The sequence below is a fragment of the Miscanthus floridulus genome, chromosome 10 (assembly GCF_019320115.1).
Source record: "Miscanthus floridulus cultivar M001 chromosome 10, ASM1932011v1, whole genome shotgun sequence".
Taxonomy (NCBI): domain Eukaryota; kingdom Viridiplantae; phylum Streptophyta; class Magnoliopsida; order Poales; family Poaceae; genus Miscanthus; species Miscanthus floridulus.
This window is the reverse complement of record NC_089589.1, coordinates 142,547,611-142,563,783: the sequence shown is the minus strand read 5'-3', so window position 1 is coordinate 142,563,783 and position 16,173 is coordinate 142,547,611. Positions and strand designations below refer to the sequence as shown.

Below are 16,173 nucleotides of genomic sequence, written 5' to 3'. Positions count from 1 at the left end.
GGGAGGCGCGGTGGCCGGGGTGTAGGCGCGGGCCGGCGATGTACGGCGACGGCGGCTGAGGGAGAGAGAGGTGAGAGGGAGAGAGAAATGAGAGAAAGAGCGCGCCGGCCGGGCGTGGGTGAAGGGATAAGGGCCGAGTGCCAGATCGGCAGCACTCGGCAAAGTCAATTTTCTTCGCCGAGTGTCGTGATCTGGCACTCGGCGAAGTTTTAAAAAAAATTCAACAGCTTTGCCAAGTGCCAGCTGGGCGGCACTCGGCAAAGTTATTACTTTGCCGAGTGCCAACCCTAGGCACTCGGCAAAATAATTTTTTTTTTGTTTTTTGTCACCAATTTTTTTTTTTGAAGCGAACATGTTTAAATTTGAAACATTTTCATTGCCTTTTGGCATATTTCTATAGTTTATTTTGTTTTATTGAATTTTTCCGAAAAATATAAGTTTGAACTGCAGGTGCATCGAATAATGGATTACATTCGTTCAAAAAAAATTATCCTTGTTTCTTAGTGTAAATTTAAACTAAATCCAGGAACTGTCTTGAAATTTCGCTCACGGGGCAACGCCGGAAACTTGCGTGAGAGTGGTTTTTTAATTGTATAAAATGCGAACGAATTCCGAAAATCATGATTTTTTCCACGGCATACGCATACGATATGGCGACAACTCGACAAGTTTCATGATTTTCGAGACAGTTCCTGGATTATTCCATCTGATTCCAAATTCCATCACTAATGTCTTGACCAATATAACGCCATTTGGCAGTCATCATCCAGAACTGTTGTTTTCATTTGATGACAAGCTATCAAGCACATCACTTCCTCTGTAGTTTGACACACCAGGATCAGGGCTAAATGACTGCTGACTGGTCAGAGAACACGATGACGTTGAGGAACATTTGTCAGCAGCAGCGCCCGAGACATCAAAGTCTGTATTTTCCAGGAGACCGTCAGAGGCGATCCTTGCATCTCGGAATGGTCCAATGCACTTTCCCTTTGCAAACTTGATGCAAGCCTGCTTTGCTGCCTCAAGACAAGCAGCCATTTCTCGCTCTTCACATCTCTCTTTCTTCATAGTCAGTCGGGGCAGCAACAAATAAGCCTTTCCACCAGGGAGGCTTGCATTTGCATGATGCGCTGATTGAGCACCCTGACCGTGCACCAGCCTGCAAAGATGTGTATCAGCATCTTGTTATTTCATTTTGAGGGGGACAAAGGAACTCTTATGAAACAGAATCTAGTACTAAGTACACTACACAAATGCATGTGTCAATTGTGAATGGTATATGCAATGCAAATGAAATATGGCAAGCTCAATATTTCAGGTCTGCAGGAAGTAACATAACAGGAAATACAGTCTAATCTTTGGAAAGGAGCTGGAAAGATGCAGAAGCAAATCGAACAAGAACCAGCGAAAAAACCGAAATCACAGTTCAAACCAGACCAGTTCGGTGTGAATATCGGACATGTCCGATATGCCATCTTCCAAGGCAGCATAACTAGATTTGGGAGAAATTGAATTTACTTCTGAGATCATTTATTGACATGCATATCTCTTAGAAAAAGCAACAGTAAGCCATGAAATTTGACAAACTTTCCTCGCTGCTCTTCATAAGGCCACATCAAATTTGACAAAAAAACTAGGTAACATGATCATTTTTTTAATAAAGGCTGATATCATACAGAAGATAGCTAAATCCCGTACGTGTTCTTTTTCTAGAACACGCAGGAGAGCTACGTATCATTATAATCATTATATTAAGAGAACATACAATGAGTTGTAACTGCAATTATGTTTCCCATGTCAATGACAAATTCTTGGTTTAGCCTTGATGTTATATCAGATGACTATCAATACGAGAAGCGGGTTTGCCATGTGTACTGTGGAGCAGTTGTCAACCACAACAACTAAAGCTAAGTAGCCACGAGCTGGTTTGCCCTCTTTAATGTATGCAGCTGTTTTACTTACTGACTGGCAGAACTTGAGCCAGGCAACTCGGCCAGCTGCAATGACAAATAAATAAATCCCTCGCACTCCAGGTAGGAGATAACAAGGGGGGGGGGGGGGGGGGGGGGGGGAATGAAAATAAACTCCTCTGCCTTAGTGGTGAAACTAATGATGAATAGCATTTCAGACAAAACAGATGTGAACATAGGTTTTTACTTAAGAAAATAATTGAGAAGATATACTGAATAATAATAGAAAACATAGCCCATCTCATAAAAAAAACAATTTTTTTTGTGCGTAAAAGTATGCATATTAGATTCTAGCTAATGTTGTCTAAATAATCGCAAGGGAGGCTGTTTTCGCAGAAGACAGGGCACAGGCGTTTGACTAATAAGCCAACTAATCACTGTCAGATAAGAATAGATTGTGATTTGGCACAGTGTGTAAAAGCATCATAGCTGAGACATGGGATAAACAGAAAACTACATTGAGAGAAAACAAAAACAATTGGGGGCATGAAAGGACGAAAATCCGTTAGAATAAGCTCAACCATTCAACTGATCTATATTTACTGACTCCATAACTGGCATTCCACAAAGAAAGCATCAAAACTTAAAAAACAAAGGTGAAACATAGCCTGATGTTATGGAGAACTTCAACCCCAACCACTGAACTCCAGATGCCAGGAGATGGTTTGCTCTCTTTGTCGACTGGAAATCTGGGATAAACTGAAAACCACATTGAAAGAGAAACACAAATTTCACAATGAACGAAAACAAACAGAAATGGGGAATGGAAGGACAAAAAAGCTCAAGTCCCCAACTAGCCTTCTTTTACTGATTCCATAACCGGCATTCCAGAAAGAACGCATGATCACAAAGTAAGAATGGGACATTGTCAACCCCAACCACTCAACTCCAGTAGCCAGGATCTAGTTTGCCCTCTTTGATGTCTAATATCATAGAGAAGGATCACTAAATCCTATACAATATGTTCTTAGTGTGAACTGTGCTTGCCACTTGTCAATCACACCCTGTTTCAGCCTTGATACTAATAAATAATATTAGATGCAGATAACGATACAAGAAGTGGATTTGACATGTACTGTGGAGCAGTGTCAACCACAACAACTAAAGTTAAGTAGCCATGAGCTGGTTTGCTCTCTTTAATGTATGCAGCTGCTATACTTACTGACTGGCACACTTGAGCCAGCCAACTTGGCCGGCTGCAATGGTAAATCAAACTCTTTGCACTTTAGGTAGGAAAAGGTAGGAGAGAACAAGAGAAAAAAAATAGAAGGGATGGAGGCTCTGTCTCAGTGACAAAATCAATGATCAATAGCATTTGAGACAGAACATAAGTAAAAGAAGATTTTCACTAGAAGAAGAGAACAAAAGTTGCACATTCTTGGGAAGCTACATTGAAGAATAAGAGAAAACATAACTCAGTTGATTATTAAAAGTTATAATTTTTTTTGTGAGTAGAACCATTTATAGTGTATTATAGTTAAGGTTGTGGAAAAAATTGTAGGGGAGGCTGTTTTCCCAAAAGACAGAGCACTAGCATCCAGTTAATCAGCCAACAACTAATCATTGTCAGACAAAATTGATTGTGGTTTGGCTCAGCATGTAAAAGCATGATAGTTAAGACAGCTGGGATAAAGTAAAAACTACATTGAAAGAAAGCAAATACAAATGGGGCATGGAGGGATGAAAAACCTGACACCTGAATAAGCTAAAGCACTCGAGTGGTCTAGGTTTACTGACTCCATAACCGGCATTCCACAAAGAAAGCATCACAAACAAACCACAAGTGAAACATAGCCCAATGTTATATAGCACGGTCCACCCTGACCACTGAACTCCAGATGCCAGGAGGTTGTTTGTTCTCTGTCAACTGGGACAAACTGGAAACCACATTTTGAAAGAAAACAAATATAAATGCAATATTGAAAGATAAACACAAATGGGGCATGAGAGGATGAATACCAGCCTATCTGAATAAGCTTAAGTTCTCAACTGGCCTTTTTTTACTGATTCCATTAAAGTTGCACGGATACGGATACGCGTATCGGTATCGGAAGGATACGGATACGCGGATACGGCAATTTTCTAAGAAACCCGATACGCGGATACGTTTTACTGTTTTTTAATAAATATAGATAACAGCGCATATTAAAATTGTGAAAGAGTGAAAGTAGTAAATTACCTTGCAATAGCAATTACCAGCCAAAGCAAAGACCAGAACTCCGGAAGCATCTACATTCTTCAATTGTCCATTCTCGAGTTCTCCAAGACTCCAAGTCCAGAATTTGCACAAAAAAACCAAGTAACCAACTATCAATCAATTTATTACTAAAACTTGACTACTTAAGTATTCAGTAATCACTAATCAGTAGTAGTTCAGTACATCACCTTGCAGTTCATGCAGCAGCAGCCAGCAAGTTCCTATTGTCTGAACTCTGAACTCTGAAATTGATGCAGCAGCCAGCAAGTTCATGCAGCAGCAGCCAGCAAGTTCATGCAGCAGCAGCCAGCAAGTTCTAAAATTGATAAGTGATAACTGATAACAATAAAACATTGCAATTAATCACTTAAGAGTTAAGACTCTAAGAGTACTATTATTATAGCACAGAAGGTCTGCAGTCTCATCAACTCTCAAATATAGTAGTCTCAAATTTAGAAAATTAATAGAAGGCATTCAGGCTTGCAATTCATGCAGCAGCAAGTTCCTATTCCTCAATTGTTTCATTGTCATCCACAATATCAACCGGCAGCTCATCCAGACCAAAAGACACAGCTTGCAGTTCAGGTTCATCAAGGGACAAATCAGCCACTTCAAGAATGCCAACACCACCAAGTGAATCAAAAGAATCCCCTCCTACATCCCACATCCTTGTCTCTCCTGTCTTGTATGCATCAGTTCTTCTTGACAGATGCCTCAGATTTGAGTGCACAAAGACCAAATCTTCAGCACGCTCTAGAGTTAAGGCATTTCTCTTGACACTATGGACAAAGCTATAGGTGCTCCAGTTTCTTTCACAGCAAGAAGATGAGGCTGGCTGGCTAAGCAATTTCATGGCCAAACACATCAATAAGGGAGCAGATTGTCCATGATTTGTCCACCAAGTCATAGGGGAAACAACCCATCTATCATGGATTGAGTCAGGATCATTAAAATCTTCTGAACAACTAGAGAACCTTGAGTACTCTTCTTTTACTTTAGCCAATTCTTCTGGCATGGGAAAGAACTTCTTGAAGCAAACCATCCTCATTTTTGATACCTCTTTATCCTTGTGGGGTGGTTCACGGCCAGGACCTTCTTCAATCCACTTTTTGCTATAATATCTACAATTGGCAATGATGATTTTAGTGAATGAAAAAAATCTATACTGACCATTCAAGTCAATGAAAAAAATCAGAATGGCAATTTGTACCTTGGATTAAGTGAATGAGCTAAACAATGAAGTGGATTATTTCCTTTTGTCCACCTAGCAATCAATATGTCATAAATAACCGAGTACAGACTTGACTCCTCATCTTCTTGCTTGCCCTCATATCGATATATGACTTTCTTCACTTTCTCTATCATTGAATCCCACATCTCATAAACTAAATGAAGACATGGTGTGTCGGTGTCTGTCATACGAATAATTTCATAAATAGGAGTAGTAATCTTAAGAATGTAGTCCACCTTGTCCCACCATACATCACTAAGTATCAAGTCCTTGACAATTTGGGCTGTTGGAGTTGGAGAATCATCTCTGACTTCTCTGTACACACTCCATTTGTCACTAATCACCATTTGTTGGAGGGCTGTTTTTACCTCAACAAACCGCTTCAACATACATACAACAGAGGCAAATCTTGTTTCAGCAATAGAAAGTAACTTCAAAGGGCTGAACTCATTGAACATTGAAAGCCGCATGCCATGATTCATTATGAAATTCTTTATCATAGCAGCCTCAGTTTTAACATCATACATAAATTCAAGTTCCCCCCAAGCAAATAATTCTTCATCAGAGGGGTTGTTTCCTATTTTAGGTTCACATATACTTTTCAGCGCAAGATTGAGGGTATGCACAACACATGGTGTCCAAAATATGTTATCATACTCAGATTCTATTATGAGACCAGCACCTTTGCAATTTGCAGCATTGTCTGTAATGATTTGTACTACATTATGTCGACCTACTTCTTCAATTATACCCTTCAACTTCTCAGCAATGTATTCTTTTGATTTGTACTGACCTTCACAATTATCAGCCCTCAAGAACATAGGTGCCTTGTCAGAAACAGCAACAAAATTGATGATTGGTCGCCTCTGAGGATCTGACCAACCATCAGAGCAGATTGTGACTCCCTTCTCTGCCCATGTGCTCTTTGTGCTCTCCAACAAAGTCTCTATGTGCCTCCTTTCTTGCTTCAGAAGCCCCTCCCTAACTCTGTTGTAACCAGGAATCACATAGCCTTGCATGTTGCAGCTGCAAGCAAAGGTAAAGGCTTCTCGAAGATATGGATTTCTCAGAAAATTAAAAGATACCCCTCCAGAATAAATTGCTCTACTAATTAAAGCATCCAAGTGCTTACGGTCTTCCAATGCCCAAGCTTTTTCCAATGCAGAAACAGGCCCCCTCTTGTTCCTCTTGCTGTTGTCAGCAGTATTGCTTGAGGAAGGAGCAATAGGCAAAGAAACAGTTCTTGACTTGGATCTTTCCACCAGATTCTTGCACCTTTCAATTTCCTTCCTCATTTCACTAAGCATTTCATATGTAACATTAGGACATTTACCTATTCCCTTTCCTCCCTTCTGCAGCAAATGAGCTTCAACTCTAGTGTAACTACTCAGTTTTTGCATTGGACAGTACTTGCAGCGCCACATAGCATTTCCTCCACCAGTTCTAGGCTTCTCCAGAATGGTTACATGATCCCAAAGTGGAGCCTTGATGTCAGTTGTGTTTGTGGCTGCAGATCCTACACTAGCACTGCTCATATTTGGAGACGCCATCTACTCTCTACTCTCTAGTCTATACTGCATACAAGCAAAGCAACACGAACTACACTTCATCAATAAGAGTATAAGACTAACTTCATGACTTCATCAATACGAACTACATACACTAGCAATTTCACTAACAGAGTAACAGCCTAACAGGAGTACAGACTATAGACTAATACTGCATCTGCATACAAGCAAATCAACAAGACCTTGAGCCTAACACGGCGGTGGGTCGTTGGACCGCGGGAGACCCGGGCCGCGGTGGGGGAGGATTGAGGAGAGTGAACTGACCTTGAGCCGGCGTAGCGACGACGCAGCAGAGCCGCTCGGATCTCCGTCCCTCTGCTCCGCAGCAGAGCCGGAGGCGCGCGCGGATCACCGTCCGTCCGCTCCGCAGCAGAGCCGGAAGCGCGCGCGGATCTCCGTCCGTCCGTCGCTCCGCAGCAGAGCCGGAGGCGCGCGCGGATCTCTGTCCGTCTGTCCGTCCGCTCGGCGGCCGTGGATGGGGACGAGAGGGAGGAGGATGAGGAGGATTTGGCTGGCGGCCGACGAGTAGGGACGCCGGCGAGCGGAGGCGGAGGCGGACGCTCGTCGCCGGTGGCTGGCGGCCGGCGAGCGGGGTTGCGGCGCGACGCGCGGGCGCAGCCGTGAGGTCTCCGTGCGGGACTGCGGGAATAGGACTGAGTACGACTGCGGGCGTGCGGGATTGAGGCTGCCTCCGTGGGCTTCTAATGGGCTGGGCCGTATCCGGACGAAGGATACGTGTCCGTTGGCGTATCCGATTTTAACAAAAATAACACAAAATCGGATACTCGGAGGATACGTATCCTAGGCGTATCGGACACGTATCCGTGTCCGATACGTATCGGATACGCGATACGCGTCTTCAGTGAAGTATCCGTGTAACATAGGATTCCATAACTAGCATTCTGCATTCCTCAAAGAGCGTATCATCGCAAAGTAAAAACCATAAGCGAGACATAGTCCAATGATTATGTGCCATTGTCAACCCTAACCACTGAACTCCAGTAGCCAGGAGCTGGTTTGCCCTCTTTGATATTTGCAGCTGCTAAACTTACTGCGTCGCATGACTAGCGCCAGGCACCTCGGCCAGCTGCAATAAGGAGACATGATCAGTTGACAGGCAAAGGTTTCCAGCTTTAATAGCTCCATCGACACGCTCCAGACAACTGAACAATGTAAGCTACACGCTAAATCTATTTGCATCCTACTCGCAATGCTGCAATTTTTAGACTAATCATGACCTCGCATAGCTTCACGCATCAAAGTTCGTTGCTTTGCCAACACAGATACGACCGAGGAGGGGAGACGGGGTAGTCAGGGGCCAGGGCAGATTACCTCGCACTGGGAGACGAGGCTGGCCTCGGCGACCTCCCAGGCGGCTCGCCAGCTGGCGGCGTCGCGGAAGGCGAGGACGACGGGGCCGTCGCCGGAGGCCGGGGAGGGGACGGGCGCGCGGAGGAGAGGGAGCGGCGGGTCGAAGCGCACCACGGTGGCCGCCGCGGAATAATCTTCCGCCGAGTCGTCGGCACTGCCAGCGAAGGCCATCTCGGGAATCGCCGCCGGGCGCCGGCGCCGGCGGCGGGAGGCGTTGTGAATGCTGGCTATGGTTTGGGAAGTCCCTTGGATTGGAAAAAAATTAGATGGGTGATGGGTCTAGGCTTGGGCCTGGGAGGTGGTAAGGGTTAGTTCGTTCTCTTTTGTTGGGCTCTACGGGGCCCTGGCGCCCTGCAGACTGGTTTCTTCATATCCAAAGTGCTTCAGGCGTTTTGTTTATTTCTTTGTTTTCAGAGCATCTCCAATAATTCAAAAAAAATTGATAAATCAAGGAATTTACCAAAAAGTCAAATTCATTAGAGAACCTTAAAGTTGTCTGCACGTGTCATATAGCCTCTAAGGTCTTAAAATGTAGTTTTAGATCCCTAAAATTAGTTTGGGTCCCATCGAGATCCAAACGTGTGTTTACTCAACCCGAAAGCTGACGTGGCATGCTGACTCGGCGTTTACACTAATATGGCAGATAGGATCCACATGTCAGCGGCAAGACTCGATCTTAGAAAAATCATATATTTTTTATATGAACTCAGATGTAGATGATTTGTATAGGAAAATTATAGCCTCAACGAGACCTGTAACTTTCAAGTTTTGAGTTTTTTCATTTAAGATTGTTAAGATGCTCAAAAAATATTATTAAAATTCAACAATATATTAATCGTGTACCAAACTTGTGAAATGTCCTAATATGGCTAGAGGGGGTTGAATAGGCTATTAAAAAATTCTACAAAAACACTAGAGCAAAATAGTTAGACAACTAAATGGCACAAAGCGAGTTTTTCTCTAGCTCTACGAGGATTGCAAGTCACCTACCAATATGCTAGTGAATTATGATCTCTATGTCAAGCAAAAGCTATGTCACTACTTTACAACTAGTAAGCTAGCTTGCAAGAGAACTAATTACCACTAGCTACAACTAGAGCTCCACAACTAAACCTACACAAGTATACTACTAAAGTAAATACAAGAGGGGGTAGGAGTGATTATACCGAGCGGGGCAAGTGATGTGTCAATCAATATGAATACCAAATGAATCCCAAGAGACAAGTGACACAAGATTTTTCTCCTGATGTTTACTTGCTTGCTGGCAAGCTAGTCCCCATTGTGATGATCACTCAACTTGGAGGTTCACGCGTTAATAGGCATCACACGCCTAACCCACAAAGGGTGCCGCACAACCAACACAAGATGAGGATGCTCAATATCACGAACAATCCACTAGAGTTGCTTTTGGTGTTCCACCAGAGAAAGCACAAGAACCCCTCACAACCAATCGATCAGAGGCTGGAAACAATCACCAATCCCGCTCAACGATCCTCCAAGCTCCAGGCCGGCTAGGTGACGGTAATCACCAAGAATAACAAGAGCTAGCTCAGCTTAATCCGCCCAACTAGTGCCACAAGATGAAAGAACTCGATGCAATGCACTAGAGGCTCTCCAATCTCACCTAAATATAGAAATCAAGTGTGCAAGTGAGTGGAGTATATGCTTTTGTGCTCACAAGGTTTGCTCAGCTGTTTGGGGGGTCCAAGAGAGTGGCCAAGACCGGCTACACCACATATTTATAGCCCCAAGCAAGCCACCCAACCGTTACTCAAACAGCAGCTTTCTATGGGAGAACCGGACAGCCGGTCGGTCCGATGCACCTAACTGTCGAATTTCAACGTCCAACTAGCCGTTGGCTGTCAGAGAGCACCGGACACTCCGTCCGGTGGTTGAAGACGAATTATTTCCATGTTAGCAACTCTCGGGAAAAATAGGGCGGTGCACCGGACACCCTGTCCAGTGACCAATTTCACTGAGTCCCGAAGATCGACGCTCTCTGGAAAAATACGGCGGTAGCACCGGACAGGCAGTCGGGTGCCCTGTTCGGTGTACACCGAACGCGGCGGTGCCAGGCCAAAACTTAATTACGCATACAGCCGGTCGGGACAGGTCCAGGCCACACCGGACAGCCAGTCCGGTGTGCCTAACACCTTGTCCGGTGCCACCCAGTTGGCAGCACTAAGAGCGCAACTTCGCCACTTTCTTCTGCTTTGCAAATGGGCTGACTCCTCAAGTGTTCCACCAACAAGTGCACGTGAGTTAGTATTTTTACAATCATTTTCAAAGGATTTTTCGTTGTGTACTAGGTCTATATGCAATGCATAGTATACAACACCTAGTGGCACTAGATGACCGAGTTGTCCAAATAAGCTCCTCTCTTAATAGTATGTTCATCTATCCTAAATGTGATCACACTCTCTATAGTGTCTTGATCACCAAAACAAAACCCCTATTTATACCTTTGTCTTGAGCTCCATAGGGTTTTGTTTTTCTCTTTCTTCCTTTTTAAGTCGGAGCGCTTGATCACCATCAAGATGTGGCCATCACCATCTTTTTCCATGGTTGCCAGCTAGCTCCACTACTTGGATTGAACCACCCTAACTTATCTACACACTTAGACATATGGTTAGTCCAATAGGTTTCATCAATTAGCCAAAACCAAATTAGGGCTTTCAACTTATCACTTTAGAAAAATTATATCTTTCTTGTATGCGGTCGGATAAAGATACTTTATAAAATTATAGCTCTCGATGAGATCTATATATTCATAGGTTTAAATTTTGTTATTTAAGGTCATTAAGATGGTAAAAAGAATAATATAAAGTTTCAGCAGCATATTAATCGCATACCAGGGCTTGTTGCCTTAGAAAAAGTCATATCTTTCTGGTATACAACGGATAAAGATGCTTTTTATGTGAAAGTTATAGCGCTAAATGAGATCTGCTACTTTCAAGTTTTGAATTTATTTATTTGAATTTATTTAGATTTTTTTTTAAATTGATTAGAAAAATAGAGTATTGCATTGTAAAGCAGGGCAGAAACACTAAATTCCCATAAAAAACCTGATGGCCGAAGGAATAGGAAAGATGAATCTATGCTAGTAGCATGTACAGAATCAGTGTGGTTGCCGTGCTTCTGGCGTTCCCAATGGAAAATTGGTTCCTTGTCTCTCCATCATTGCTTACTGTTCCGCTGATGAGTGATCGATGAGCTGTGTGTCTCCAGACTTGTATTAACATTTGGCTGTTTTAGTCTTTCATAGAAAAGAATGTAGGCCTGAGACCCAAGCACCTCCTCTAGAGAGGCATCTCGGACGTGCTCATCACTTACATAGAACCATGTGCTAGCAGCACCACTCACCGGCTGCTGATACCCAATCCTGCTCGCTCTCAGAAAGGTAATATAGTGTCCTCCATCCAATGTTTGTCCCTCGTGTACAATGACAGCAACAAGATGATATTTGTAGTCTTCATTTTCTGTATGCCTGAAGATGAGGAAATGACAATTACGAAAGATACAAAATTTATAAATGAAGTTAGAAAGGAACTTCTTTCAGATTCATATGAAAATTGTTTAAATAGTACTAAATGTTATTAGAAAAGAGAGTCATATTGAACTGAATAAACGTGTCCATACCAGGGGTGCATGAACTTCGTTATATCCAGTGTCTCCTCAAAGATCACAGGTTCCCCCAACTTCTGGGTCTTATCATGTGGTGCACGTGGATCATAGTTAAATCTCTTCAGCTGAATAATTAGTACAGGTGGTGCCTTGGTTATTTGACTGCATATCTTCTTTTCCACTTTCTGGGTTTGTTCCACTTGATGTTCATCTTCATTGTTGTCTGGTACACTTATTTGTTTCTCATCAGGTGGATAGCTGGGTTGCGCCTTTAGGTGTGTTCCACTGTCTGACTGCTCAGTTTGGTTCGTAGAGGCATTTCCAGCAGCAGAAAAACAGTCTGTACAGCGCCAACCCCGGATATTCTCCTGGGCATTGAAGTCCAAGCAGTCCTCAACTGATACTGGTTTCTTTGACGGTATCGCCAAACTGAGATCAAGCTTCTCTCCGTCCTTATATGTGGCGTGCCCACATGCTTTGCAACGTAGATTTTTACCAACCTGGCCATAGAAGAGGGACTCGACCATGCCTGGTTCCTCATCATTCAAACCATCAAGCAAAGAGATGAGCATGATATTGCTGTCTTCCGTCACGCCGCGTTGGAATTTTGAATTGCGTGAGCACATAATATTGAAGAGGTTCTCTGGCACCAGCGGGATGCTGGCATCATTGTTGCCATAGGTTGTCTCCATGAAGAGGTTCTTCAGTTCTTGGCCAAGTGAACCTTTCAGAGGCAGAGCATCTGGTTCTAACATGCTCACACGCATGTTACCAAGTGCAAGGAGGCTCTGCAGAACTGCGTTGAAGTAGCACGTGTTCCCGAGATTCTTCATCCCTCTAACCACGCTCTGATGAGGCAAGGGTATGGCTCTGCCTGTTACAATGTTCTCACTCTGCACGCTGGCTACCCCTTCACCTGCATCTTCTGCATGCGTGTTTCGATCCACCACCACCATTTGTTTTTGTTCTTCCGTGTCCTCCTGATCACTGTGTTCTTCAGTCTGATGATCTATCCATGTGCCATCCACATCTGCACATTCCACATTAATCCCATCCTTTCCATGGACTCCATTCTCCACCTTACCATTCTGCACCTGTGCACCTGCAGATCCCTGCATCAAATCTGATCTAGATGTGTCTGCTTCCTCTTTTATCCCTATTTTTGCATCAGCTTGCTGCATCTCTTGCTTAGTCTGATCACTGCCACTTTCAGTATTGTCGTCCAGAGCTGTTCGTGCTCCAGGGGCATTGTTCTCATCAGGAACATCTTCCACTGGCCACAGTTTGCTCTTCTCAATCCCACAATGCCATAGCAATGCCCAGATGTGGGTAATGAACTCGCCTCCTGACTCGAGGGACTTCTTGTGTGCTGCTGCATTCCAACTAGGGGCAAGGTGTACTAGTAATTCTGCCCATACCTCGGACAGGATCACCCAACGGTCTTCTTCACTCTCGGAACTGATGAGCTGGTTTCCCAGAATGGCACCTTGTTGCAGAATATTCTCCCTTTCCATTACTTTGTCAGCATTCTGTGCTTGTTCTATTAATTTGTCATATTTGCTCTGTAGCGAGTCATGGTCTTTCAGTAATTGATCACGAGCATACTTAATGGTTTCTTGGAGTACTATCTTGGGCACGAGGAAGCTGTCAGGGATCATTTCAGGCTTTGAAACAAGCAGATATGCACAGTACCCGCGACAGGCTATTTGCAATGATGTAGCTTTCCTGAAGTTTACCACTTAATTTGTTTTCATCCATAAGATATGATTTGGAGGAGCAGCACGTAGTGAAGCATGACAAGAGATTGCAAAGGAACCCAGGTTTTGTTAGATCGACGCCATTGCCTTTAGCCAGCTCTATCTCACAAAGGCTGGTGGCGATGTGCCATACCAGAATGATGTGAGAGGATGTTGGCAGTTCAAAGCAGGCCCATCTGTATTTCTCCCTCTGTCCTTTCTCTGGCAGTGACTTAATCGTCTTGGCGAGGTAAGCCTTCGTAAGGTGCAGAGAGCGAAGCTTGTCCAGAATAACAGGCTTCAGGCAATCTGGAATACTGATGGCCTCACCTAGCTCTACCCCTTCATCCTTTTTTTCCACCATTCCGACTGTTAGAGTGTGCAGCAGATTCCAAAATCTTGGTTTGCCATCGTACGACTGCAAGAAGACATACTGGTCAATGACACCATGCCACCGTTCGTTAATAATTTTAGATTTGAAGAAGGATAGTATTATTCCCTCTGCAAACCTATTTCTCACACATTTACTCTTGCACCGTTGGTATAAGCATGTGAGGAGTAATCTTGTCCAGTCCGATAGCAAGTAGTTAACTATCTCCCATATCTCCTTGAACATCATGAAAAACATGAATGCCCAAGTGATACTGACGTCGACGTTGAATCCATGCACATGGTGGGTGGTATCACCCTCTGGGGGTTTAATCACCCTGCGGATGTCCACAGAAAGCCAGCATACCACAGCAAAGGTCACCACAGACAGCGCGAGGCTGATGAAAAGTGAAGGGAGACCACACCAGAACACCATCGGGTAGCGGGTGTTGAAGTAATCATTGAGGAAAGCAAGCTGAAGTTCCATGACCCTAAAGGTGCGCATGTCATTCTCCTCCTCAGCAATTCTTGCTCTGATCAGCTTTTGGTTAACGCGAATAGCGTCCTCGTGCAGCGTCACATCTTCAAGCTTGCACCGGAGCAACCTGTACAACGCAAAGGCAAGGGAGAGATCCTTCAAGTCGTCACCCTGACTACTACTGTCGTTGTGGCGTTGCAGAAGGTGGCCATCAGACTGCCAGATTTTGTCCAGTGTGGTGAGTGTATCTATGCTTGTGTTTCTTCTTCTCCTCCGTTGCTGCTTGCAAGGGTCTATACGGAGAACATACTGAGGCTTCTTCAGCGTGACACTTCGCTTTGTTTCTCCATAGACCAGGTATTTGTATCCTTGCATTGTCTGCGGGTCACAGTCTGCATCTCTAAAGTTGCCAGGTTCACGATCAGTTCGCATGTACTCTGAAATGAGGCTTGAACTGTGGCCATGCCACATGGACTGAACCGCTAGATTATGTGTCTGGAATCTGTAGAAGCTCCTCAGTACCTGCACGCTCCAGAGGGACCAGAGAGGGAGCAAAAACTTGGAATCGCTGGATCCGTTCAGGAATCCTACTCCCAAGAGCTTGATTACAATTCTCCACTCAGTGAACCGTCGACCACGTCTGTCAGGAACACCATACCCAGAGATGAAATCGATGCTGTTGCGGAAATTGACAAGAACAATAGCCCACACTGGGAATAACTGATTCTTTATCCTTGCTGTTTTCATGGCTCCAAGGATGTATACCACTATGGAGTCAGACACAGTGTCCAGGATGTTAAAGATGGACATGATAATCGGGCTGTGAAAGCGGCGACGGAAGATGTCCATGATGGACATAGCAAGGAACAGAAATGTGACCGTCACCACCAGGAACTCAATGCGAAGCAAGATGTATGTTTTCTTATTCATCATGATGAATAAGGAGGATACCACAGATCCAGGACCCGCCATTATATTGGCTCGATCACTAGTCTTTCTGAATTGCTGTGCACGGCCTGCAAGACCAAGCTGTTTCCCAAACTGACTCAGAAACATATAGAGATAAATTAAACACACACACAACACACAGACAAAAGCGTGTAATGAGCTTTGTGCACATCATAAATCCACAAATTAAGGAAATATTCGTATATGATAAACAAACTTGATCCCCGAGATTAATTAGATCACAACATGCAGGTTTAGGTTGATACCGCCAACTCGATCTCTCCTAATTAATCATCATTTGTATGCAATATATATGATCATCCAAACCTACTACTACTACTACTACTAGTGAAATCAGTGGAAAACTGCACGCACCCCCATCATATTTCATTGAGTCAATCATGTAGGCGTCCATGAAAGCTGAAACTATGCTTATAGTGCAAGGTAATCGTTTCATACCTGGATCCTCAGTAGGTAGCTGCTTTGCAGGGGCGGGCCCAGGCCTAGGGCCACTAGGGCTATGGCCCTAGTCGTGGCCCAAGTAGAGCCCAGAAATACCCCCTGTGAATTTGGCCCGACAGCCCAGCAAGCACCGATCGTTGTCTCTCGCCCGACGCGCTCCTCTCTGCGTTGCTCGCGAGTCGTAAGTTTCAGAGTCGCGCCGCTGCCCTTCTCGCCCTC

General features: G+C 44.2%; 1 protein-coding gene and 1 pseudogene across 3 annotated transcripts; both read right to left on the bottom strand.

The window, feature by feature from the left end:
* Positions 1-731: 731 nt before the first annotated feature.
* On the bottom strand, positions 732-8,660 carry LOC136487394 (putative transcriptional regulator tpeD). Of its 3 annotated transcripts, XM_066484554.1 has the most exons (5): positions 8,299-8,438; positions 7,231-8,053; positions 5,378-6,972; positions 4,150-5,288; positions 732-1,159 (listed from the first exon to the last, which is right to left on the bottom strand). In XM_066484554.1, exons 3-4 carry the CDS (start codon positions 6,946-6,948, stop codon positions 4,673-4,675), a joined length of 2,187 nt encoding a protein of 728 aa, XP_066340651.1. In that variant the 5' UTR covers positions 6,949-6,972; positions 7,231-8,053; positions 8,299-8,438; the 3' UTR covers positions 732-1,159; positions 4,150-4,672. The 3 variants fall into 3 exon arrangements, with proteins under 3 accessions (XP_066340651.1, XP_066340653.1, XP_066340652.1); XM_066484556.1 differs by lacking the exon at positions 7,231-8,053 and having other exon boundaries at positions 5,378-5,778; positions 8,299-8,660; XM_066484555.1 differs by lacking the exon at positions 7,231-8,053 and having other exon boundaries at positions 5,378-6,967; positions 8,299-8,367.
* Positions 8,661-11,257: 2,597 nt separating this feature from the next.
* LOC136487393 (uncharacterized) lies at positions 11,258-16,173 on the bottom strand (annotated as a pseudogene).